We start from the raw sequence: 22,491 nt of genomic DNA on the forward strand, positions 1-22,491 counted from the left end.
CTGATAAAAAAAAAATAAATAAATAATCAATGATTGTAGGTAGATAGATTATTAACAATTAAAAAATGATTTTAGAATCATATTCACATTCAGTATTTATTTATTTTTTAATTATTAACATAATCAAAATTATGCATATATTATTAATAGATCAATTTTACTTCTTTATACAATAATAAATAATTTATACAAGTGACATAGAAAATTAACAAACTAAATTATCATAATACCATCAATAATAAGCCTATAAACTCAAACCGAACAGTTCAGCCCACTAGAAAAACCTAGACCTTGTTAAAAATAACCTATGAATTGTCGGCTTAAAAAAATAGTAAAACAATGGTCGGCTCAAGAATTTTCCAGTCAATTTAGGGCTGGTTTGGAATATGGAATGACTTTTTGACTTTTTAATATTTTTATTATTTTAGCTTGGACTAAAATGCCTCGTTTGGGAAGGACTTCTTGGTCTTTTTGACTTTTTATGAGAGAAAGAATATAATGATTATGGGTTAGATGTGATATTTTATTTTATTAAACTAAAAAGTCCATTTTGTCTTTTTGAAATTAAAATAGCCCCAAACCCACCCAACCCATCTTCCCAAACAGAAGCTTAATTGAGGGGTTCTAAAGCAGTAACAAAGACTAGTGATTACCAAATTGTCTACTACTAGTTTTCTTTTAACTTATGTTGGATTTTTTGAGGAGAGATTTATAGAGGGAAAAAAAAAAACGAAAAGAAAAAAATAAATAAAATAGAAATTAATTTTTCTATCATATTTTTTTTCTTTTATTTTGTTTTTTTGTTTTAACATTTTTCCTTCAAATTCTAAATTAAAACACAACATTAAGAAACCACTAATTTTTCAATAATACAGATACTCTAGAGAAACCACTAAAAATAGGTTTTATTTATTTACTAAATATAAAAAAATTAAAGTTCAAAAAACATAGCCTAAATATAACTTATGTGTATCCTCAAGTGCAAAATATTTTGTATTGTGCATTCACCTTTAAAAAATTTCTGCTATATATCAAGCACGCCCCTTTACTTGCTAAAAACGGAAGAGAGGTCAAAGGAAAAGCCACTAGGAGGATATTTTTGCTCACGTTCCTTGATTTAAGCTTTGAATAATATTAGAAATACTAACTTTTCTACGTATTTTTTTACTAACTTTACGTAATAGGTGCGTACTTACTACACCTATTATAAGCAGAAAGTGAAAAATGTGAAAGAAAAAGTTTTGCAATCAATGAAATAAAATTGAACATTTCACACTCGAAAATGAAACCTAATACTTACCTACACATTTTAAATGAACCTCACCTTCCTTATCTTCCTTGTTCTTGGACCATTATTATCATATATTTCTCCTTCAACCACCATATATGAAATTAGAAAGTTTATGTTAATTTACCTCAAAACACACTAACTTTTCTACCGTAATTTTTTAGGAGACTTACATGTAGGTCCTAATAAGTGGACTTATTGTCTAATAGATCCTATAATAATTAATGACATTTTTCACTAAACACTATTAAAAAGCATCACTAATTGTTAATTTTCAGCGACAATATGAAAATTTTGTCACAAAAAATGTAACTAATTATAAGTTTTAGTAACAGTTTAAAAAATCGTCACAAAAAAGTGTCACGACCCAAACCCGGCCCTATGGGTTTAGCACCGTAACCGGCCAGTAATCCGAGATTACCGAAGGCCTGCTTGACAGTAATACAGTAAAACAGAGTACAGGGCCTGGCGGAAGCCAATACAGTAATTAAACAATGTCCAATGAGCTGTGACAGTCTGTATGCAAAAGGACTTTTCATACGTTTATACATAAACAGTACAGTCTATACAAAATTTACAGTCACGCAGTACAGGGACCTAATCCCTTGATAACAGTACAGTTAGTAACTGACAGTCTATACAGAATATTTACAATCACTCAGACTAGGGACTCAGCCCTATATAACAGTACAGTAACACTCGGTCTATACAGAACAGTAAAACAGTATAGAAGGGGAAATTATAAAAGACCCCTAAGCCTTAACAGATAGGCTCGGAACCTCGCAGTGAGGCACATAGGCTGGCTTGACAAAACTGGAGTCTAACCCACGCTCCTAGCTCCGATCTGGTGCCTGTACACCTACATATATATATAAACAGTGAGCTAAAACCCAGTGAATAACACAATATGTAAAGAGGTTAAGAATGAATGTCCTTACAGTATGAAAACAGTTCATTTCAATCAGTCATTCAGTTGTTCAGTACAGTAAACAGTCATATGTGGTACATCCATTAGCATAACAGTAACAGTAGGTCTTAAAAGACCGAACAGTAATGATGGCCATCAGTCAGTAAACAGTAGTGGTTCCACGAGGGAACCGACAGAGATCTCTGTAACAGTAACAGTAACAGTAAACCGTAGGTACTAAGGATGCCACAGTACAGTTCAGAAATAAAGGACATACATTCATTCAGTAATACCAGTTCAGTAAACAGTTCAGTTCAGTATTCAAAAGATATCAGTTGAACATATCTTTACACAATGGTTACTCACAGAGTTCTGGGCTACAGTATGTTAGAGCGTGTCTCCCCAGTTGCCAACCCTACACAGTTCACAGGTTGAACACACACTAAGCTACACAGTTGGGAAATATCATAACTTAATCCCTAATTTGCCTTGGTGTGTTCTACATCTATATCCTCATTAAGATGCCTTAAACTAGGCCTAAGAATGCCTAGAATGGGATGAGGATGCAAAGATGCACATTTAAAAGCATTTTCAGGATTTTCAGAAAAACAGAGTCCCGCTCGAGCGCAGGTTTCCCCGCTCGAGCGTACAGGCAAACAAAGGTACACGTTCGAGCGTAAACTTTCCCGCTCGAGCGTACTGTAAAAGTACTGGATGGGTGAAATCCCCGCTCGACGCCCGCTCGAGCTTGAGACAAGACTCCGCTCGAGCGCCCAATCCTCCGCTCGAGCGGACTGCAAAACAATGCAGAGAGATGCTGGTTGCTCGAATTCTACGCTCGAGCGGCACTTCCTCCGCTCGAGCGGAAGTGCAGAATCTGGAAAACCCAGATTGCACCTCCAAGCTCAAAACCAAGTTCAAAAGCATCAAAACTCGACCTCTTGGGCTAAATTTCCAGAAAACACATGTAAACTCATAGTTAAACATGATTCAAAACTCAATTTGAGAAATCAAAGCCCAAGGGTGTTTTATTCAAACCCAATTTCAAACCAATTTCAAGAACAATATGAACATGCAACATGCATGATCTCAAATCATTTTCAAAGCTTTAATGCTGTTTCAAAAGAGCTCAAACCTTAAAAAACAAGATGAACTCATGGAGTATGACCAAAAGATGGACATGCATGTGAGGAAACATGGACTACAACCTCAAAACTTCAATATATGTACATGCATGCAACAATTAAGCTTCAACATAGCAATTTGAGCCATAGGGTGGCTCTAGACTTCAACTTAGCTCTATACCATGCAAGAATCAACTCAAAACATGAACAAGAAGACAATAGAGCTACCTTTAGTCTTGTATTTAGGATAGGGAAGCTCAAATGTACAAAAACTCCTTCAATTCTTCAAGATTCTCAAGCTAAATCAACAAGAACAATTCTCTCTCTCTCTAACTCTCTTCTTGGTCGGTTAGAGGCAACACAAGGACTGATGAAAATGTGTTATGTGAGTGTAATGAGAATCAAAGATGACTCAAGTAGTGGGCCACTCATGTGGCAAAATGGTAAATAAGTCCAACTCTTTAATTAGCTTATTTTAATCTAATTTAATCATACCTAATCAGTTTTCAGATAAATACCATAAAATCACATTAATTATGTGGATCATAAAACATCAATCAATTTCTAATTCGGCCGCCGATAAGGCCTTCCATTAGCAGTTTAAACATATAAGAATGAACAGATATCATACTGTCAACAGATAAAATGCAATTTAACTAACATATACTCAATCAATTGGGTTTCCAATTTCAGTCAGTCAGTTCAGTACTTTTAATCAGTTCAATTATCAGTCAGTTATCAGTCATTATCAGTTCCGTTTAACAGTAATCGGTGATTATCGGTAATCAATCGGTCATTAATCAGTAAACAGTATGGGGGTTGTTACAAAAAGTGTCACTAATTCACAACTTTTAGCGACAATTTAAAAAATTCATCACAGAAAAAACGTCACTAATTGTAAGTTTTAGCAATAATTTATAAAAATCATGATAGAAAAAAGTCACTAATTGTTAATTTTTAGCAACATGTATAAAAAATCGTGACAAAAAAATTATTTTTAGTGATGATTTTACCAAGACTTATTTTCAATAAGACTTGATGGGAATTAAGTTTAATTATTAGGACCTATTGATAGTTTACCCTAATTTTTACTGCCTTCACATAATAGGTGTGTGCTTACTACACCCATTATAAGCAGTGGCGGAGTTAGGAATTTAATATAGGGAGGACACCCATTAATTACAATCTCAAATTTTTTCTTCCCAAATCAATAAAAATAACATAATAATAATTTTTTGAACTAATGTTAAACATTAAAAATTAATATCCATTACAAAAAGTTTTAAATTTTAAACTTTTACAATTGACCCCGACGAGTTTTCATCTTTTGAAATCTTTCCATAATAGTATCATTGTCAATGCCATCAAAAATATCTCTCTCAATGTAGACAATCAAGCTATCATTCATCCATTCATCACCTATTCGGTTCCGCAACCGATTCTTCACAATGTTCATAGCTGAAAATACCCTCTCAACAGTAGCAGTTGCAACAGGTAAGATTAATGCTAAATTCAAGAGCAAATACACCAATGGATATACTTTGTCTCTTCCAGTCTCTACCATTTTCTTAGCAAGATCGGCAATTCCATTCAACATTAAGAACTCACTACTGGATAGCATGTCGATAATATATGTATCAAGTTGATCATTAAGTACTATGAGCTCCACTGAAGAAAATTCTTTGGGATAAAATTCAGCAAGATGAATTAACTTTTTCCTGTCAAAACTAGAGAAAGAGTTAGATGGATTCAAACATGCCACACAAAGTAACAACTCAGTGTTCGACTCAGTGAAACGAGCATTTAGTTCTTGAATTTGCATATCTAAAACAGTGTAGAATAACTCAGCGCGATAGTAATGTACGTTTGTAATTTCTTGAGAATTGCGTCTTTTTCTCCCTCGAGCTACAAACATATCTTCCATTTGGGGAACATCAATTTCATGCTTTTCACAAAAAGATAAAATATCATCAAGTAAAGATGTCTACCCACTCTCCCTCATCTTTTGGAGTCGTACTTTAGAAATTTGAACTAAATTCATGGCATTAACAATATCTTCATCTTTCCTTTGTAGTGCTTACGATAACTCACTTGTAATAGCCAATATCGTTTTCATCAAATGAAGGTTGAATACAAACTCAAACGATTAAATTGAGTCCAACAATATATTTGCTTCTGCTCGTTGTTATGAATTTGAACCATCCTCCGAAATCATTTCAAGCACATCAATCACTGTTGAAAACATACTAGCCAAGCTGACTAAAGTACCATAGTGTGAACCCCAACGTGTATCACCAGCACGTTTAAGATTAGTTTCTTGATTTAAGCCTTGCCCACTAGATAGCTCTCCAGTATTAAGTGCCTCAGCAACTTTTGCAGCTTGCTTCTTCCTAACAATATCTTGGCGTTTACATGATGCTCCAACAACATTCACCACATTAGAAACCAAAGTGAAAAGTAAAGTAATTTGATTATGATTCTTTGCCACGGCTACAAGTGACAATTGCAATTGATGAGCAAAACAATGAACATAATATGCACAAGGATTCTCTTTCAGTATAAGTGTTTTAAGACCATTGAACTTACCTTGCATATTACTAGCCCTATCATATCCTTAACCCCGCAATCTAAAAATACTCAATCCAAGTTTGGAGAATAAATTTTCCATAGCTTGTTTAAGTGAGAGAGCATTCGTATTAGCAACATGCTCAATACCCAAAAAGCGCTCAATCACTATAATAACCCTCACCACTGTTTACTGATAAGCCATTGATTACTGTTAAACTGAGGCTAAATATGTTAATTGACTGACTGACTGAAAACTGAAGCCGAATTGATTGAGTATATTAGTTAAATTGCAACTCTATCTGTTTGACTGTTTAATTATCTGTTCATAATTTATGCTTTAAACTGCAAATTGAAAGCCTTATTGGCGGCTGAATCCGAAATTAATTGATGACTTATGATCATTAGAATTTATATGATTTTATGGTGTATTTATCCGAAATGTGATTTGGTATGCTTAAATCAGATTAAACGTTGATAAATTGCACCAATTGACTTAATTCACCAAAATGCCACACTAGTGGCCCACTATCTAAACGCATTTGAGCCTTCTTCAAACATACTTCTTCAGCCATTTTGAGTCCCATAGCCGACTAGAGTGAGGGAGAGTGAGGAATTGAGTTCAACTTGGAGAATTGGCTAGAGAACTTGAAGAAATTGTTAAGGATCTGTGCAATTGAGTTTCTATACTTGAATACAAGACATAAGGTAGAAATTCATCTTCTCATTCTTGTGTTTAAATTGATTCTTGCATGGTTTAGAGCAAAGTTGAAGACTAGAGCCAATTTATGGCTCAAATTGTTGTGTTGAAGCTTAATTGTTGCATGCATGTATATATATATTGAAGTTATGAGGTTATAGTTCATAATTCCTCACATGCATGTCCATGTTTTGAGAGTAGACCATGATTTCATTTTGATTTTGTAAGAATTGGCTCATTAGAGCAAGTGTTGGAAGCTTTGAATTGGTTAAATTCATGCATGTTTGCATGTTCTTCATATTCATGAAATTTAGTTTCAATTTGGGCTTAATTGATATTCTTTTGGGGCTTTGATTTTACATTTGAGCTTTGAATCATGTTAAACTTTGAGTTTTGGAATGTTTTTTGGAAAATTAGCCCAAATAGTATGGTTTTGATGCATCTAAAGTTGAATTTGAGCTTGAGGTTCAAATCTGGGAATTTCAGATTTTGAATTCACGCTCGAGCGGGGTGACTGGCGCTCGAGCGTGGAAATCGTGCTCCTAAGTCAGCTCGAGCGGGGTAATTTATGCTCGAGCGGGACCTTGTGTATTACGCTCGAGTGGGTGTCGAGCGCCCAATCGAGCGTGATTTTCACCTATCCAGCACTTTTGACTGTTTTGCAGAACGCTCGAGTGTGTAAGTCTACGCTCGAGCGGAAACCTTTGTCTACATGTCCGCTCGAGCGGAGTAACCTACGCTCGAGCGTGACCCCTGTTTTCTAAAAATGCTTTTAAAGTGCATCTTTGCATCCTCATTTCATCCTAGGCATTCTTAGGCCTAGTTTAAGGCATCTTAATGAGCATATAGATATAGAACACACCGAGGCAAATTAGGGATTAAGTTATTATCTTTCCCAACTGTGTAGCTTAGTGTGTGTTCGTCCTGTAAACTGTGTAGGATTGGCGACTGGAGACGCGCTCTAGCTTAACTGTAGCCCAGAACTCTGTGAGTAACAACTGTGTAAAGATATGTTCAAAGATGAATATTTTTCGTCTATTAACTGAACTGCTTTCTGAACTGTTATTGTCAACTGAATGAATGTATGTCCTATATTCTGAACTGTATTGTGGCATCCTTAGCAACTACTGTTTACTGTTACTGCTACTGTTACAGAGATCTCTGTCGGTTTCCATGTGGAACAACTACTGTTTACTGTTATGATGGCCATCATTGACTGCTCGGTCTTTTAAGACCTACTGTTTACTGTACTGCTATGCTAATGGATGTACCACATATGACTGTTACGACTGAACGATTGAAATACTGATTTAATGAACTGTTTTCATTACTGTAAGGACATTCATTCTTAACCTCTTTACGCATTATGTTATTCACTAGGTTTTAGCTCACTGTTTATATATATATATATATATGTAGGTGTACAGGCACCAGACCGGAGATAGGAGCGTGGGTTAGACTCCCTTTTTGTCAAGCCAACCACTGTGCCTCACTGCGAGGTTCCGAGCCTGCCAAGCTATGACTTAGGGGTGTTTTAATTTTCCCCCATCTGTCTCTGTATCTGTTTTGTAATAACTGTATAGACTGATAGCACTGTATTGTACTGTCTAACAGGGATTAGGTCCCTGTTCTGATCGACTGTAAATGTTGTACATACTGTTCTGTATTGTTCATGTATATACATATGAAAGATCTTTTTGCATACAGACTGTCACAGCTCATTGGACACTGTTTATTTACTGTTTTGGCTTCCGCCATGCCCCTGTACTCTGTATTACTGTCTTACTGTTAAGCAGGCCTTCGGTAATCTCAGATTACTGGCCGGTTACGACGCTAAACCCATAGGGGCGGATTTGGGTCGTGACAGAGTGGTATCAGAGCGATACTTAACCACGAGTTATACCGCACACACCTGTCCAAATGAGCTATAGGGTGTCCTAGAAAAGTAATTAGGGCATCACATGAGTATGAAAAGTGTGTGTGGACATGACATGTATATGTGTTAATGTGTTGGAACATATAATTGCTTATGTTTAAATGTTTAGAGTATGCAACTTCCTATGTTTATTAGTATAATGTTGCATATAGTAAAATGGATAATGCAAGCACTGTTAATGAAACTGAATCCCCTGAGGCAAGAATGGCGAGGTTGGAGAGAATGGTGGAACTATTAACTGCAAGACTAGAACAATAACAGAACTAATAGCCCCCACCTCCTCCTCCGGTACAGTCGGAACCGAATGTTAATGATGGGGATATAATTGCTCTCACCCAGAAGTTCAGCAAAATGAAACCGCCATCCTTTCAGGGAGGCCTTGAACCCTTAAAGGCTGAAGCTTTGGTCCTTGAGACAGAAAAATTGTTCAAAGTTTTTCCATGTTCTGAAGCACACAAAGTGCTATTGGCCACCTTTACACTACAAGAAGAGGCTAGAAGGTGGTGGATGTGGTGGATATTAGTCCGCGACACCAACACTATTATGACTTGGGCTCAATTCAAGGAGTCTTTCTTCGAAAAGTATTTCCCTCAGTGTGTCAGGGAGAGAAAAGTGACTGAATTTGAACAGCTGAGACAAGGCACTATGTCGGTGGCAGAATATGAGACAAAATTTACTGAACTTGCCCGTTATGCACCGCACATGGTTGATACTGATTACAAGAAGGCCAGGAAGTTTGAAGGCGGCCTTAATGTTGCAATACTGGACAGAATAAATGTTTTAAAACTACCGAACTATGTAAATGTTCTTGACCGAGCGTTAATGGCTGAGTCGAACATCGAGGCACTGAAACAAACTGAAGCACTAGCGTCTGAATGGCGTGGTAAAAAGCAGGGTTTTAAGTTCAAGAATGGCAAAAATAACCCATTGAACAAGAAACATAATACATCATGCCCACGAAAATTTACTGAATTTGCAGATTCATCATGCCCACGAAACGCAAGTCCTTGTCTTAGAAGAAATTTAACGCAATCAACCGATGAATTCAAACGGGTTCGATACTCAATTCGAGCTTGATCAGATTGTTTGAAAAAAATCGTTTCAATATGTTTGTTTTGGTTTAACAAGTCTTGACAGTTATTCCAAGCTTGATTATGAGCACTATTGGGGCCTCCAGCATGAGTCTGAATTTTTTCTTTTTTCTTTCAATTTGAGAAACCCTCACCAACAAAAGAATCACCACCAGCTTGATCTCCAATATCGGGTTTGAAAAGATAACAACATAAACAAAATGCAGCATCTTTTGCTACACTATACTCCAACCAACTAGGAAATTCACTAAACCAAGCCTGATTAAATCGCCGAAGTTTTTGTCCAAATGATTTTTGTGGAAAATTATGATCATGAGGTTGACAAAGACCTTTTTGTAGATATGCCCTACGAATTCGGTGTCGATCATTAGCATTATAGTCCATAATTCGAGGCCGTAGTCCTGGATCTGCAGGAAGGTCTACTAAGTTGATTTCTATGCAACTTTGTTTTGCGGAAGAATAATTTCATCTTTTTTTTGAGAAAGAAATGATTCCCACTTTGATTTTCTTTTGAAATATTTCTCCATGACTGTTTGAAAAAACTAAAAATCAAAATAAAAATTCATAATCAAAATCTCAAACCCCCCACAAATCAAAATCTTCAATTTTAATACAAATCAAAAAAATTAAATTAGCACAAATCACAACAAATCAAAATTTTTAATTTTAGCACAAATTATAACAAATCAAAATCCCTAATTTAAATATTAATCACTGCAAATTAATATTTTTAATTTTAGCACAAATCAAATTCCTAATTTTAGCACAAACAACAATAAACCAAAATCCCTAATTTTAATATAAATTACCACCAATTAAGATTTATAATTTTAAAATATCAAAATCTCTTATTTTAACGTAAATAATAACAAATAAAAAAAAATTTACAAATCAAAATTTAACAAATAATTATCAATTAATACTCATAATTTTTATTTAAAAGTTAAAAAAATAATAATAAAGTTACCTGTAAACAATGGAGAGAAGATACCAAGGTTGTAGTGTGGTCCCAAATTTGTGTTTTGTGATCTTAATTTGGTGAATCGCGAGTCGGTAAATTGCAAAACAACAAAGGGAAACAAAGAAGACAAAGAAAATATGAAGATACTTCATAAGTACTGTGAATAAATAAAAAAATAAAAATTTCTTACACTTATAGGGTTTTAGAGTTTTAACCTTACTGTAATTGGAGTTGTGCATACTCACCTAAAAAAAAGTTATGTATCAATATTTGATTGGGATTGGAATTCCTAAAAAAACAAAAATAAATAAATAAATAAATAAATAAAAATACAAACTTGGGCGTCTAGTGTGTGGTGTGTGTGTGTGTGAGTGGTCAGTGGGTTAATGTGTGTGTGAAAGTAAAGACAGACCACACTTTTATATATTACAAAAAAAAAAAAAAAAAAATTTGCAAAAGTCAGGGGGCACGTGACCAAACCCCCCCCTCCCCCCCCCCCCCCCGATCCCAAGCTCCCTCCGCCCCTGATTATAAGCATCAATGAAATAAAATTGAACATTTCACACTTGAAAATCAAAACTAATACTTACCTACACATTTTAAATGAACCTCACCTTCCTAATCTTCCTTATTCTTGGACCATTATCATCATATATTTCTCCTTCAACCACCATATATTAGAAACTTTATGTTCATTTACCTCAAAACAACATTACCAAGCTTATTTAACTTCAAACGTGAAATTTTAAGCAGTTGTAATTTTGAAAAGTTAGGGCATTTGGTATATATATATGTTATAAAAAAAAGAAAAAAAAAAAAAGACAAGGGTCTTTGTATGTGGTAATGAAATTAAAAGAGTCTTAAAATATAAATTTAATTGAAACATAAGTTTTTTTTTAACAGAATTCAAGTTGAATCAAATATTAGTCTTTAAAATTATTGTTGGAGACACAAATAAGAAGCATTCAAGCAAGCAAACGTGATAAAAATTTAAAAAATAAAATAAAATCACATCGTATTAGCTAAAAAAAGACACAAGAATAAAAAAAATATATATTTAGTGTGTCATATTGTAATACCTCAAATACATCTAAATTATTTATTCGTGTGTGTCTGGAATTCACATAAATGAAAAATTTGGATGCATTTGTGACACAAAATAGACACCCCATAAAAATAATTGAAGCACATGGATGGTACACTACAAACAAACAGTTCAAAAAACGAGTGACATAATGGCCCAATATGACAATGACAGTGAAATCAATTGTGGCCAATTCTCAAAACAACAAAATCAAAAACAAAAATACAGAGAACAATTAATAGATACCTCAAACTTAAATAAACACAACCGGAAAAAAAAAAAAAAAAACCTTGTGGTCACACACACCGACCACACTACCTTTCAATTTTTTTTTTTTAATTTTTTTTTTATTTTATCAATTATGCCCTTAAAACTCTGTGTTTGCCAAGGGCTCATGAGTGTGGCTAATGAAAACAAGCTCATAGACAACCCCAGCAATTGCACCTCCGATAAGTGGGCCGGCCCAATAGACCCAGTGGTTGGTCCAGTCCCAGCTGACCAATGCAGGCCCAAACGAGACAGCTGGGTTCATGGAGGCCCCGTCAAAGGCGCCGCCGGCTAGAATGTTAGCTCCGACGATGAAACCGATGGCGATGGGCGCGAGTATCCCAACATTGCCCTTTGACTTGGGGTCAACGGCAGTGGCGTAAACGGTGTAGACCAAACCGAAGGTCATGACGATTTCTAATACGAACGCGTTCCATACTGACTCTCCGGATGATATCGAAAATGCTGACGTGACCTGTGTAAAATTTATTTTTTTTAATGATTAGAAGAGAGAGTAATGATATATAAAAAGAAAAGGGTAATATATAAATTTATTTAATTTTCAAAATGATATCTATTTTTTTTTTTTTTTTGTGAAAATCAGTTAATGCGTGACAGAGGGCAAAAGACACTTTTATTTGGGCAGACCATGGCCCATCTAAAATGAAATGTTTATCTGGAAAAAGTTAAAATAAATCAACACCTTCATTTATTGGGTATTTATTCTTGACGTTACAGTTAAACCAGAGAATTTATTTAGAATTAAATATTGATTAGTATGTTCCTCCATAAAAATAAAATAAAATAAAATAATTCATAAAATCAAATAAGCATGGTAGCACAAATCCATTGTTCACACTATTCTCTCTCATCCAAACACGGATAAGAGAGAATCTCTGTGATTTATAATTGCTAAAATATTATTATCAATTGCCACGTTATCTATAATTTATTTACTTTTAGGCTAGGTTTGGCATAACTTATATAATTCATCTTTTTATCTTTTTATCTTTTTTCTATCACATCACCTCTCTACTTTTCTGCACATCTTTTCGTAAAAAGACAAAAAGTGCACTTTTTTAGAACACCCCAAACCAACCCTTAGTATACTTAAGATTTTCAATTCAGTGTAATCAGGGCGGTGTAAAATATCACTCAGCTTGTTAAAATCATACTAATTCGTATTAATTCATACCGCTTTAACCGTTAATCATGGATTAAACTTTAAGGCCATGTTTGTTTGGGCGGATTGGATTAGCATTCTCATAACTAATAGTCCTAGGACTACGAATCCGTTGGATTATGTATCCTATCTTAACTAATAATCAAGTTTAAAATAATTAGTTCGTACTTCAATTGTTTAACCAAACATCGGATTAATAATTTTATTGGACTATTAGTCCAATCCCAAACTCATGTCCATCCAAACAAACATAGCCTAAAATTTATAATCTGTCAACCGAACTGTTCCGCTCCGCTATAATTAATACATTTATATTTTTTAACTTCTAATAAAATATCAAATGTAAAAATAAATATGAGAGAGATTTAAAATTTGAAATTTATTATAAATTAGTGGTTATATATATGAAACATATTATCTAAAATTACTTTGTGTTATATATCTAAAAAAAATTATACAAATTAGTGTTATATATTATGCAAATGTATAATAATTAGTTAGAATATTTTTCAATCCGTCAATTTGTCAAAAAATATCTAAACTAATTTGATTTATAATTTTATTTTCAAATCGTCCAAAACGCACCGCGTACACCCGTAAATGTGGCCACGATAGAGATAGTGATGGTGAGGAAGGCGATAGCGATTGTGATGTTGTGGTCGTGTAATAGCATTAGTAATACTTTGAAAAATATATTTTTTTTTATCAAATTGATCCTAAAAATTATTTCACATTAACTTTCATTTACCGCTATAATAACCACTATACAGAATATAATTTTATTTTATAAATATTTTTGACCAGAACAGAGCGGTAACTAAAACCCCACTCACCATGTTGCCAGTAGCGAACTTGAGGAGCAAACAAGCGACAGTGGAGCCAAGTAGCTGAGCAATCCAGTAGAGAATACCACGGAGGAGAGTAATATTCCCACCGATGAACAAACCGAAAGTGACCGCCGGGTTGACATGGCCGCCGGAGATATTGGCCGACACTGCCACCCCCACGAAAAGCCCGAAAGCATGGGCCAACGCGGCGGCCACCAGCCCGGCTGGGGTGGTGGAGCCGCCGTCTGTCAACTTGCTGAACGCCATGCCGGACCCTTCACCGGCGAATACAAAAATGAGTGTGCTTATGAACTCCGCCAACGCCATTTTGAGTGTGTTCGGGTGGGTCTCCTCCTGGTACCGCCCGACCGCTATCTGACGGATCGGCATCGCCGGTGGTTTTGAGAATTACACGGCGGCGAGTGGTGGTGATAAGGGTTTTGGAGAGGGTTGCAAATATTAGTGAGGATGTGTCACTAGTATGTGTGCGTGGGAGTGGACTTATATTGAAGGAGGTTGGGGACATGGGAACCTGCTATAGCCGGTTTCTAAGTAATTATTTGATATACGGTGATATACAAAGAAAAAAATTTATATAATATTTTGATTGAGGGTGCTATTATGGTGTGCAACCCCTTAAGGTTGCACACCATATGCAACCAACACAAAAGATGTAAGTAAAAGGTGTAAACATAAAACAGGACAGCAAACAGAAAGGCGTAAGTATAAGGTATAAATTGCACACTTAAGAAAAGTTCTTTGATTGAATAGTTCAAATTGAGTGATTTAATAATTTATGAGAATATGTAAGGTAATTATCTTTCTCATACATTCTTTGATCATTTTTCTAACACATCATTGAGGGTAGATGGGCTCGTACATTATTTTGTTTATTAATTTAATATAAATATTTTATTTTAATATAAAATACTTTTGAAGATGAATTTAATAATGAAAATAGTGTTTCTTATATAATTTTTTTGTATGAATTTTCAATAATACTATACCTATCAACTTTATTCAAAAGTTTGTCTAGAAATAACAACAACGGCTTATATTCAAGGCTATTTTGGAAAAATAGTTAAAAGCCATCTTCTACCTTTTAACTTATTTTGGATTACATCATTTCTTACATTTTATATACGTTTTTTTTTATATAAAAAAAAAGTCAAAAAAAATCAAAAAAACTGAGTTTTTAACCATCTTTCCCAAACAATCCTCATTTTATACATAAATCTCATACTACATCGATTCAATCTTCACTACACACATTTTTTGGGTTCATAGAATTTCCATTGAATTTTGTGCGTGGATTCTTATTTTTCAATGTGAGAGGGTAATTTATATGTAAATTGGACCGAGCTGGGTAATGGGTCATTCAGTGGGCCACAGTAAGAAGGGCTGAGTAAAAGACCCTTGTAATTAGTCCGGTTCAGAATAGCCTTACAGATAGCCCGGTCCGAAGGAGCTTGGTGGTTAGCTCGGTCACCACGGTCGGCGCGGTGACAGTTAGCTCGGTCAAACCATCTTGAGCCGAGGTATTTTTGGCTTCTATTTAAGACCTTGCTGTTGAGTAGCTCGGTCCAAGTACGCTATGGTTAACACGGTCTACAAGCAAAGCCGAGGTACATGTTACATATAAAGCGTCGGGATAAATGTAACATGAGTATTGTTAGCTCGGTTCCATTGTCATTATGTCATGGCAATGCTAGCTCGGTCGTTTGGATATGACACCGAGCTAGGACCATCTCACTTGGTCTAAGCAGTGAGGGGGGTGTTGAAGGATAAGCATTATCTTTCAGAAGTATGATTTCTAGGAGGACTCTGCATGGAGGAATAAGAGTCATACTAGGATTGTGCCACGCGGAACTTATAAAAGCTCATATCATCACCTATGGAGAGGTAATACAACTTTGATTCCCAAATATACAGACCTTTTGTCTATTTGTCTATTTTGCTGACTTAGGCATCGGAGAGGTATCCGGCACACACCCGCCGGCTAGCTCACGTTTATGTTTTCAGGGAGTAAAGCGATGACGTTTGGAGGAGCGCGGATTTGATCAACAGGATTATACGAGAAGAATCTTTCTTGCTCGTACAGTTGGCGCCGTCTGTGGGAATCACAGAAAGAACAAAACCTCTTGATCAAAGTTTTCCTCGCTAGATTAGACGCAATGGCACACAATGAAGATTTGCTACAGTCCGCCATTGACGGACAAACCCAGAGGGAGGTGGAAGGCACGAAGGTTTGCCTTCCATTCCTCCCATGGCAGATTTAGAGCCCCAGCGACAGAACCCCGGGAGGGATGCAAGGGGGAGGCGGGGTAACAGCCCCTGTCACTCATCAAGTCTTGATGGGTAGAGGCGGAGGATCGATCCTCAAGTTTTGGAGGATCGGGTAAAGGAGCAGGACGAGCTAATCAGGAAGATGGCGGCGGATATGGAATTGATGAAGTGCCAGATAAAAGGGAAGAGGGTGGCAACAGGAGAGGGGCGCAAAAGCAATACGTCTCCTCGCCACTCGGAAGATCGTGGTAGGCATACCACACCGTCATAAGTAGAGAGTAGGAGCCTCAGAATAGGCGACACTCAATTAAGGACTTCCAGAACTCGTTACTCCAGGTCTGAGAGAACGAGATCATTGAGGTCTTACACTGAGGGAAGCACCTATCGGCCCTCACATACGCACCAGACATCATCCAGGCAAACGGAGTTGCCTAGATCGTCCGACTTACGGACTGTGCTTGAAGAAAGGGCACAACGAAAGGAGGATGCCAAGGCACGCGACCCGCACAGAGTTTCAGCCCTTCAGCGGTTGGCTCCTTGGACGCATGGAAGCGTCGAGGTTGGAATGCCAATACCGCACCTTGCCTACGAACCAACAGATAAAGCATTGGCAAGGCTACATAGCTCGCCGTTCGTTCCGGTGATTGAGAACGCACCCTTACCTTCAGGCTTCATCCAGCCTAAATTTACGACTTACAAGGGAAAGACAGACCCTTACATGTACCTAAGCCACTTTCGCCTGGTCATGGCAGTATACCGGCGGAACGAGGCTTTGATGTGTATCCTATTCCGATCCAGCCTTGGCGACCTAGGTTTAACCTGGTTCGAAAGGCTACCAGAAAGCAGCATAGCCTCCTAGGCGCAATTAGCAGAGGCGTTCGTGACAAGGTTTAGAACGAACACCAAGATGCCAGTAGAAATCGATCAGCTACTCTCCATTGACATGGGCGACAAGGAGACGTTAAGATCCTACAATAGCCGTTATTGGGAGACCTTCAACCAGATAGGAGTTTGCCCCATAAATCTGGCCATCGCGCAGTTTAAAAGAGTTCTTCCAGTCGGAAACAGGCTAAGGGACACAATTACCATGACGCCCCCCTTCACAATGGAAGCCTTAATAGAGAGGGTACACCAGCACATTCGAGTAGAGGAGGATGGCGCCCGTGCTAAAACAAAGTCTAGTACAGCCGCAATACCAGATAAAAAGACTTCGGCAAAAGTCAACGCAGTAGAACGCCCTAACAGAAACGGGCGAGGCAGGCGGGACAACGAAGATGACCAAGATAAGAGGTGGTTGAGAGTCCGCACTGCAATTACCATGGTTTTCAAAAAACCAATCTATCGGATTCTTGGTGAGATACGTGATGAACCTTTCGTCAGATGGCTAGCTAAATTGGGAGAGGCACAGAAGGACTATGACGAAAGATCTCGGTGCACCTTCCATAAGGAAAAAGGGCACCGCACTGAGAATTGTACGCCATTGAGATAGCATCTGGAAGAATTAGTGGCAGCTGGGCATCTGGATCAGTACATCGAGGGAGGGACATAGCCAGCCCCCCAAAACCACGATCACCCAGACGGAACGCCGATCGACGCCCCATCTCAAGGCGTGATAAACGTAATACATTGGGTATTCGAACCTGGGCGAGTATGTGAGCTCAGGGGAATGGTCAAGAAGGCTGAGCACTTAAGGGAGGTATTAAGTGCGCAACCTACCATTAAAAAGGGGAGAACAGAGGCCACAAACGTCATGTCTTTTTCAGACAGAGACTTGGCAAGGATATATTGCCCTCACAATGATGCACTGGTCATCACTCTCCGCGTCAAGGATTACGACGTCAAGCGAATTTTGATCGACCAAGGGAGCTCATGTGAGATAATGCACTACGAAACTTTCAAACAGTTGAAACTAGAGGACAAAGACTTGGCACCTGTCGTATCTCCCCTAATCGGATTCAACTCAATGCCAGAATGGCCAGTCGGCAAGATTATCCTCCCAGTCAGAGCAGGAAGCATGACGAAACAAGTAGAATTCTGGGTATTTAAAGTCCTTTCCACTTACAACATAATCTTGGGAAGGACGTGGTTGCATGCCATGTGATCGGTAGCGTCAACCTACCATCAAGTAATACGGTTTCCCAACGAAGCCAGAGTAATTGAGAAGGTCTTTGGAAACCAAATTATGTCCAAGCAGTGCTTCGTCACAGTAAATGGCAGTCGAGCTACCAAAGGGTTTGTTCAAATTGTAGAAGAACCTGAGAGTAATGAATTGTTTGCAGATATTGGCAAAGCCACTGAACAGAAGGCAATGGAAGACTTGGTACAGGTAAGAATAGATGAAAAGGACCCGAAAAAGTTCTTTTTGCTTGGCTCATCTATGTCCAGCACCGAGAGAATAGAGGTCATGGAATTCTTGACCTCTAACATCGAAGTGTTTTCCTGGACGTCGTATGACATGCCTGGCATCAATCCAAACTTCATCTGTCACCAATTGAATGTCCACCCAACGGCAAGACCAATTATGCAGCACACTCGCAGATCGGTACTCCACCATGCCGAGATAGTGGCGGAAGAAGTAGAAAACCTGCTAGAAGCAGGAGCTATCAAAGAGGTGCACTACCCCAGATGGATCTCCAATACAGTAGTGGTACCAAAAAAGAATGGAAAATGACGTGTGTGCGTGGACTACAAAACAATCAACAAGGCATGCCCAAAGGACAATTTTCCTCTTCCACGGATAGACCAACTTGTAGATCTGACGGCAGGACACAACCGTCTTAGCTTTCTCGATGCATACAGAGGTTACCATCAAATCGCTATGTATGAGCCAGACCAGGAGGTCACATCCTTTACAACGCCAAGAGGATTGTATTATTACAAGGTCATGCCCTTTGGCCTTAAGAACGCAGGGGCAACATTCCAACGGATGGTCACCAAGATGTTCGAACCATTGTTAAGTAGAACAATGGAAGCCTACATCGACGACATGGTGGTCAAGAGCAAGGATAAGAATGACCATCTCAGGGACCTAGGCGAGATGTTTCAGATCTTGAAAAAGCACAAGCTACGCCTTAATGCATCCAAGTGTACATTCGGCGTAGGGTCTGGCAAATTCCTAGGCTTCCTGGTGACCAACCGAGATATAGAAGCAGACCCTTTTCAGATCAAAGCAATTCAGGATCTAGAGAGGCCCAACTCAGTAAAAGAAGTACAGCATCTCACCGGTATGGCAGCCGCGCTAAACCGGTTCATAAGTCGGTTGTCAGACAGATATCGACTATTTTTTCAAGCATTAAAGGCCAAGTTTGAGTTGGATGAGGAATGCGACTGCGCCCTTGAAAGTTTGAAGAAATACATGTCTTCTTCATCGCTGCTAGTGACCCCAATACTTGGTGAAGAACTATTTTTGTACCTGGCAGTTTCGCAGCACGCAATTAGCGCAGTATTGGTCCGGGCGGAAGGAATCTAACACTTGCCCATCTTTTATGTCAGCAAGACATTGCTGGGCGTAGAAACTAGGTTCTTACCACTGGAAAAACTGGCCTTAGCCTTGATGATGGCCTCAAGGAAGTTGTCGCACTACTTTCACGCCCACACCATAATTGTCCTCACAACTTTTCCATTAAAAGCTTTGTTTGAGAGAGCAAACTTTTCTAGGCGAATCTTGAAGTGGGCAGTAGAGTTGGGACAGTTTGACATCAAGTTTCAACCCAGAACCGTGATAAAATCCCAAGCTTTGGCAGACTTTGTCGCAGAATTCACACCAAAAAGTCATTACGTCTGCCTAGTTGACTTAACGGGTACAACCGAAATAGGGATGGAAAGTGGCATCGGAATAGCTCAACCCCTAATATAGGATACCCATCTACCTCCCAGGACAGACCAGAGAGAACAAAGGGAGGGAGAAACAAACCATGCTACACCAAGCAAAAACCCTTCAACAAATAAAGACTTGGTACAATCAGATAGCGAGGGACGAACAGTAAGTGTGGACTTTCAAGAAAACACCAGCAACACTTAGGACCCCAAGGCATCATCCGATCCCTCTACCTGCTGGAAGCTATTCGTTGGAGAGATGTGGAAGCTTATGGATGGAGCATCCAATAGGCACGGAGCAGGACTCGGCATAGTCCTCATCTCACCAGATGGCCTAGTAGTGGAACAGGCGGTCAACCTTGGCTTCCCAGCATCAAACAACGATGTGGAGTATGAAGTGCTTCTGGCAGGACTGAAATCAGCACTCTACATAAAGGCCACCGAGCTAATGGTTTACAGTGACTCACAGTTGGTGGTAAACCAAATTTCAAGTGACTACGAAGCAAAGGATGAAATGATGGCTAAATACCAAAAGTTAGTCAAAAAAGAGATCATGAAGTTTGAAGTAGTACGGATAGAGCAGATTGGCTGAGAAGAAAACAGCAGAGCGGACGAGCTAACAGGCTTTGCTTCAATGGCAGATACATCCATCCCACATCCGTTACTAATTGACTACTTACGAAGACCAAGCATTGAAGAACCCGAAGTAGAAGAGGTATGTTGTGCCGAACTAGGCCCTTCATGGATGGATCCCATTATAATATTCCTAAAAGACGGCACTTTGCCGAAAGAGAAGAAGGAGGCCAACAAGATTAGAGCAAAGTCACAACGATTTTGGCTCTCCCTATCAATGGCCTTGTACAAGAAATCCTTCACAGGACCTTACCTGAAGTGCATCCATCCCAGCAAGGTCAAAGCATTCCTGTTCGAGATTCACGAAGGCGTATGCGGAAGCCACCAAAGGGGGAGATCATTGGCTTACAGAGCAATTTCGCAGGGATATTAGTGGCCTTACATGCAAGCAGATTCGGAGAAGTATGTCAAGAAGTGTGAGAAATGTCAGAGGTTCGCACACCAAATACATCAGCCAGCCAGAGAGCTTCTACCCTTAACTAGCCCATGACCCTTCGTAATGTGGGGCTTGGACATAGTAGGACCACTTCCAATAGCACCCGGCAACAGAAAGTTCTTCTTTGCAGCAACAGACTACTAGGAATGGCAACGGGGCGGGGCGGGGCCGGGGACTACCCCCCCGTCCCCGATCCCCGAAAGTAATACTCCCCCCCGTCCCCGTCCCCGATCCCCGACGGGGACCCCTATCCCGGCCCCATCCCCGCCCCCGATCGGGGATCGGGGATCCCCGACCCCGGATAATCCCCGATTTTTTTTTTTTTTTTTTTTTAATGTAAAACTCTATAAACATTAATAAACATTCTCAATCACCCTTCAATACTGGATGTATAAATTTTGAAATTTATCAATATCAACCCTAATAGCTTCATTTTTTTAATTAATTAAAACTGTAACAACATTCATAAATCTGTAACAACATCTATCAGTTGGAATATCATTTTTTTTAATTAATTAGATCAATAAATATCAATAAACATCTATTTAAAAAACATCATCTGTAGCAACATCCATAAACAAAGCTATCATCAATAAATCTGTAGCAACATCAATAAATCTGTAACAACATCCATCCTAATCAATAAATATCAATAAACATCTTGTAGCAAAACATTAATAAACATTAATTCAGTAGCCCATACATACACAACCCACACACAAAGCATCCTGTAGCAACAAAATAACATGAACAAAATAACACAACCAAAACATGTGTCAAGCAGCACACAAGAAAATTAAACAAGTAGCAAATAAAATAATTAATCCCAAGCACAACCCGCAAGGGATAGGTTACCCAAAAATTGAAATTAAAAATAAAAATAAAAATATCCATTACAACAAAAAAAACAATTCCATTGTTTCTTCAAACCCATACAAACCACACAACTTCCATCATCTCCTTCAACTTGAACTCCTGTTAAATAACAAAAGGAAAAAAAATAAATAATTAATACTAATAATAAAATGTAAAAAATGTTAATTACAACAAAAAAGATGACAACTAACACAAAAGTGGCACATGACTGATCCGACTCGATCTCATCATCATCATATATAGTTGCATAGCCCACCGATTCCAATGTTGAATTTCCTAAAAAGTAAAGAATATAAATTCAATAGTGAAATTATTCCATGGTAATATAAATAATAAAAAGTGAAATAATAATATGTAAATTGGATGAAATAATACCTTTCATCTCTTCACCCCACAACCAACTTTGTGCACACATTAATGCTTCTAATGTGTTTGGATGAAGTCTACTACGATGTGGACTCACCAACCTTCCACTAGTACTAAATGCTGACTCAGAAGCAACAGTGGATAC

General features: G+C 38.0%; 1 protein-coding gene and 2 long non-coding RNA genes across 3 annotated transcripts; 1 reads left to right on the plus strand and 2 right to left on the minus strand.

Moving 5' to 3' along the window:
* Positions 1–4,541: 4,541 nt before the first annotated feature.
* On the minus strand, positions 4,542–10,991 carry LOC145804627 (uncharacterized). Its single transcript, XR_014346791.1, has 2 exons — positions 10,579–10,991; positions 4,542–10,018 (listed from the first exon to the last, which is right to left on the minus strand). It is a non-coding gene; the product is annotated as an uncharacterized LOC145804627 (long non-coding RNA).
* Positions 10,992–11,718: 727 nt separating this feature from the next.
* Positions 11,719–14,544, minus strand: LOC114322362 (putative aquaporin TIP1-1). The gene is made up of 2 exons (XM_028269650.2): positions 13,940–14,544; positions 11,719–12,398 (listed from the first exon to the last, which is right to left on the minus strand). The coding sequence occupies exons 1-2, from the start codon at positions 14,321–14,323 to the stop codon at positions 12,024–12,026; spliced, it is 759 nt and encodes a 252-aa protein (XP_028125451.2). The 5' UTR covers positions 14,324–14,544; the 3' UTR covers positions 11,719–12,023.
* LOC145804626 (uncharacterized) lies at positions 12,398–14,408 on the plus strand. Its single transcript, XR_014346790.1, has 2 exons — positions 12,398–12,886; positions 13,029–14,408. It is a non-coding gene; the product is annotated as an uncharacterized LOC145804626 (long non-coding RNA).
* Positions 14,545–22,491: the final 7,947 nt, after the last annotated feature.

This window comes from Camellia sinensis, chromosome 12, assembly GCF_055761805.1.
Source record: "Camellia sinensis isolate YWXY chromosome 12, ASM5576180v1, whole genome shotgun sequence".
NCBI lineage: Eukaryota > Viridiplantae > Streptophyta > Magnoliopsida > Ericales > Theaceae > Camellia > Camellia sinensis.

Bases quoted from the DNA above. Each gene is read 5' to 3' on its own strand.
- LOC114322362 (XM_028269650.2), bottom strand. From the start codon at position 14,323: ATGCCGATCCGTCAGATAGCGGTCGGGCGGTACCAGGAGGAGACCCAC. The intron at 12,399-13,939 runs GTGAGTGGGGTT...AATTTTACACAG, and splicing joins AGTTCGCTACTGGCAACATG to GTCACGTCAGCATTTTCGAT.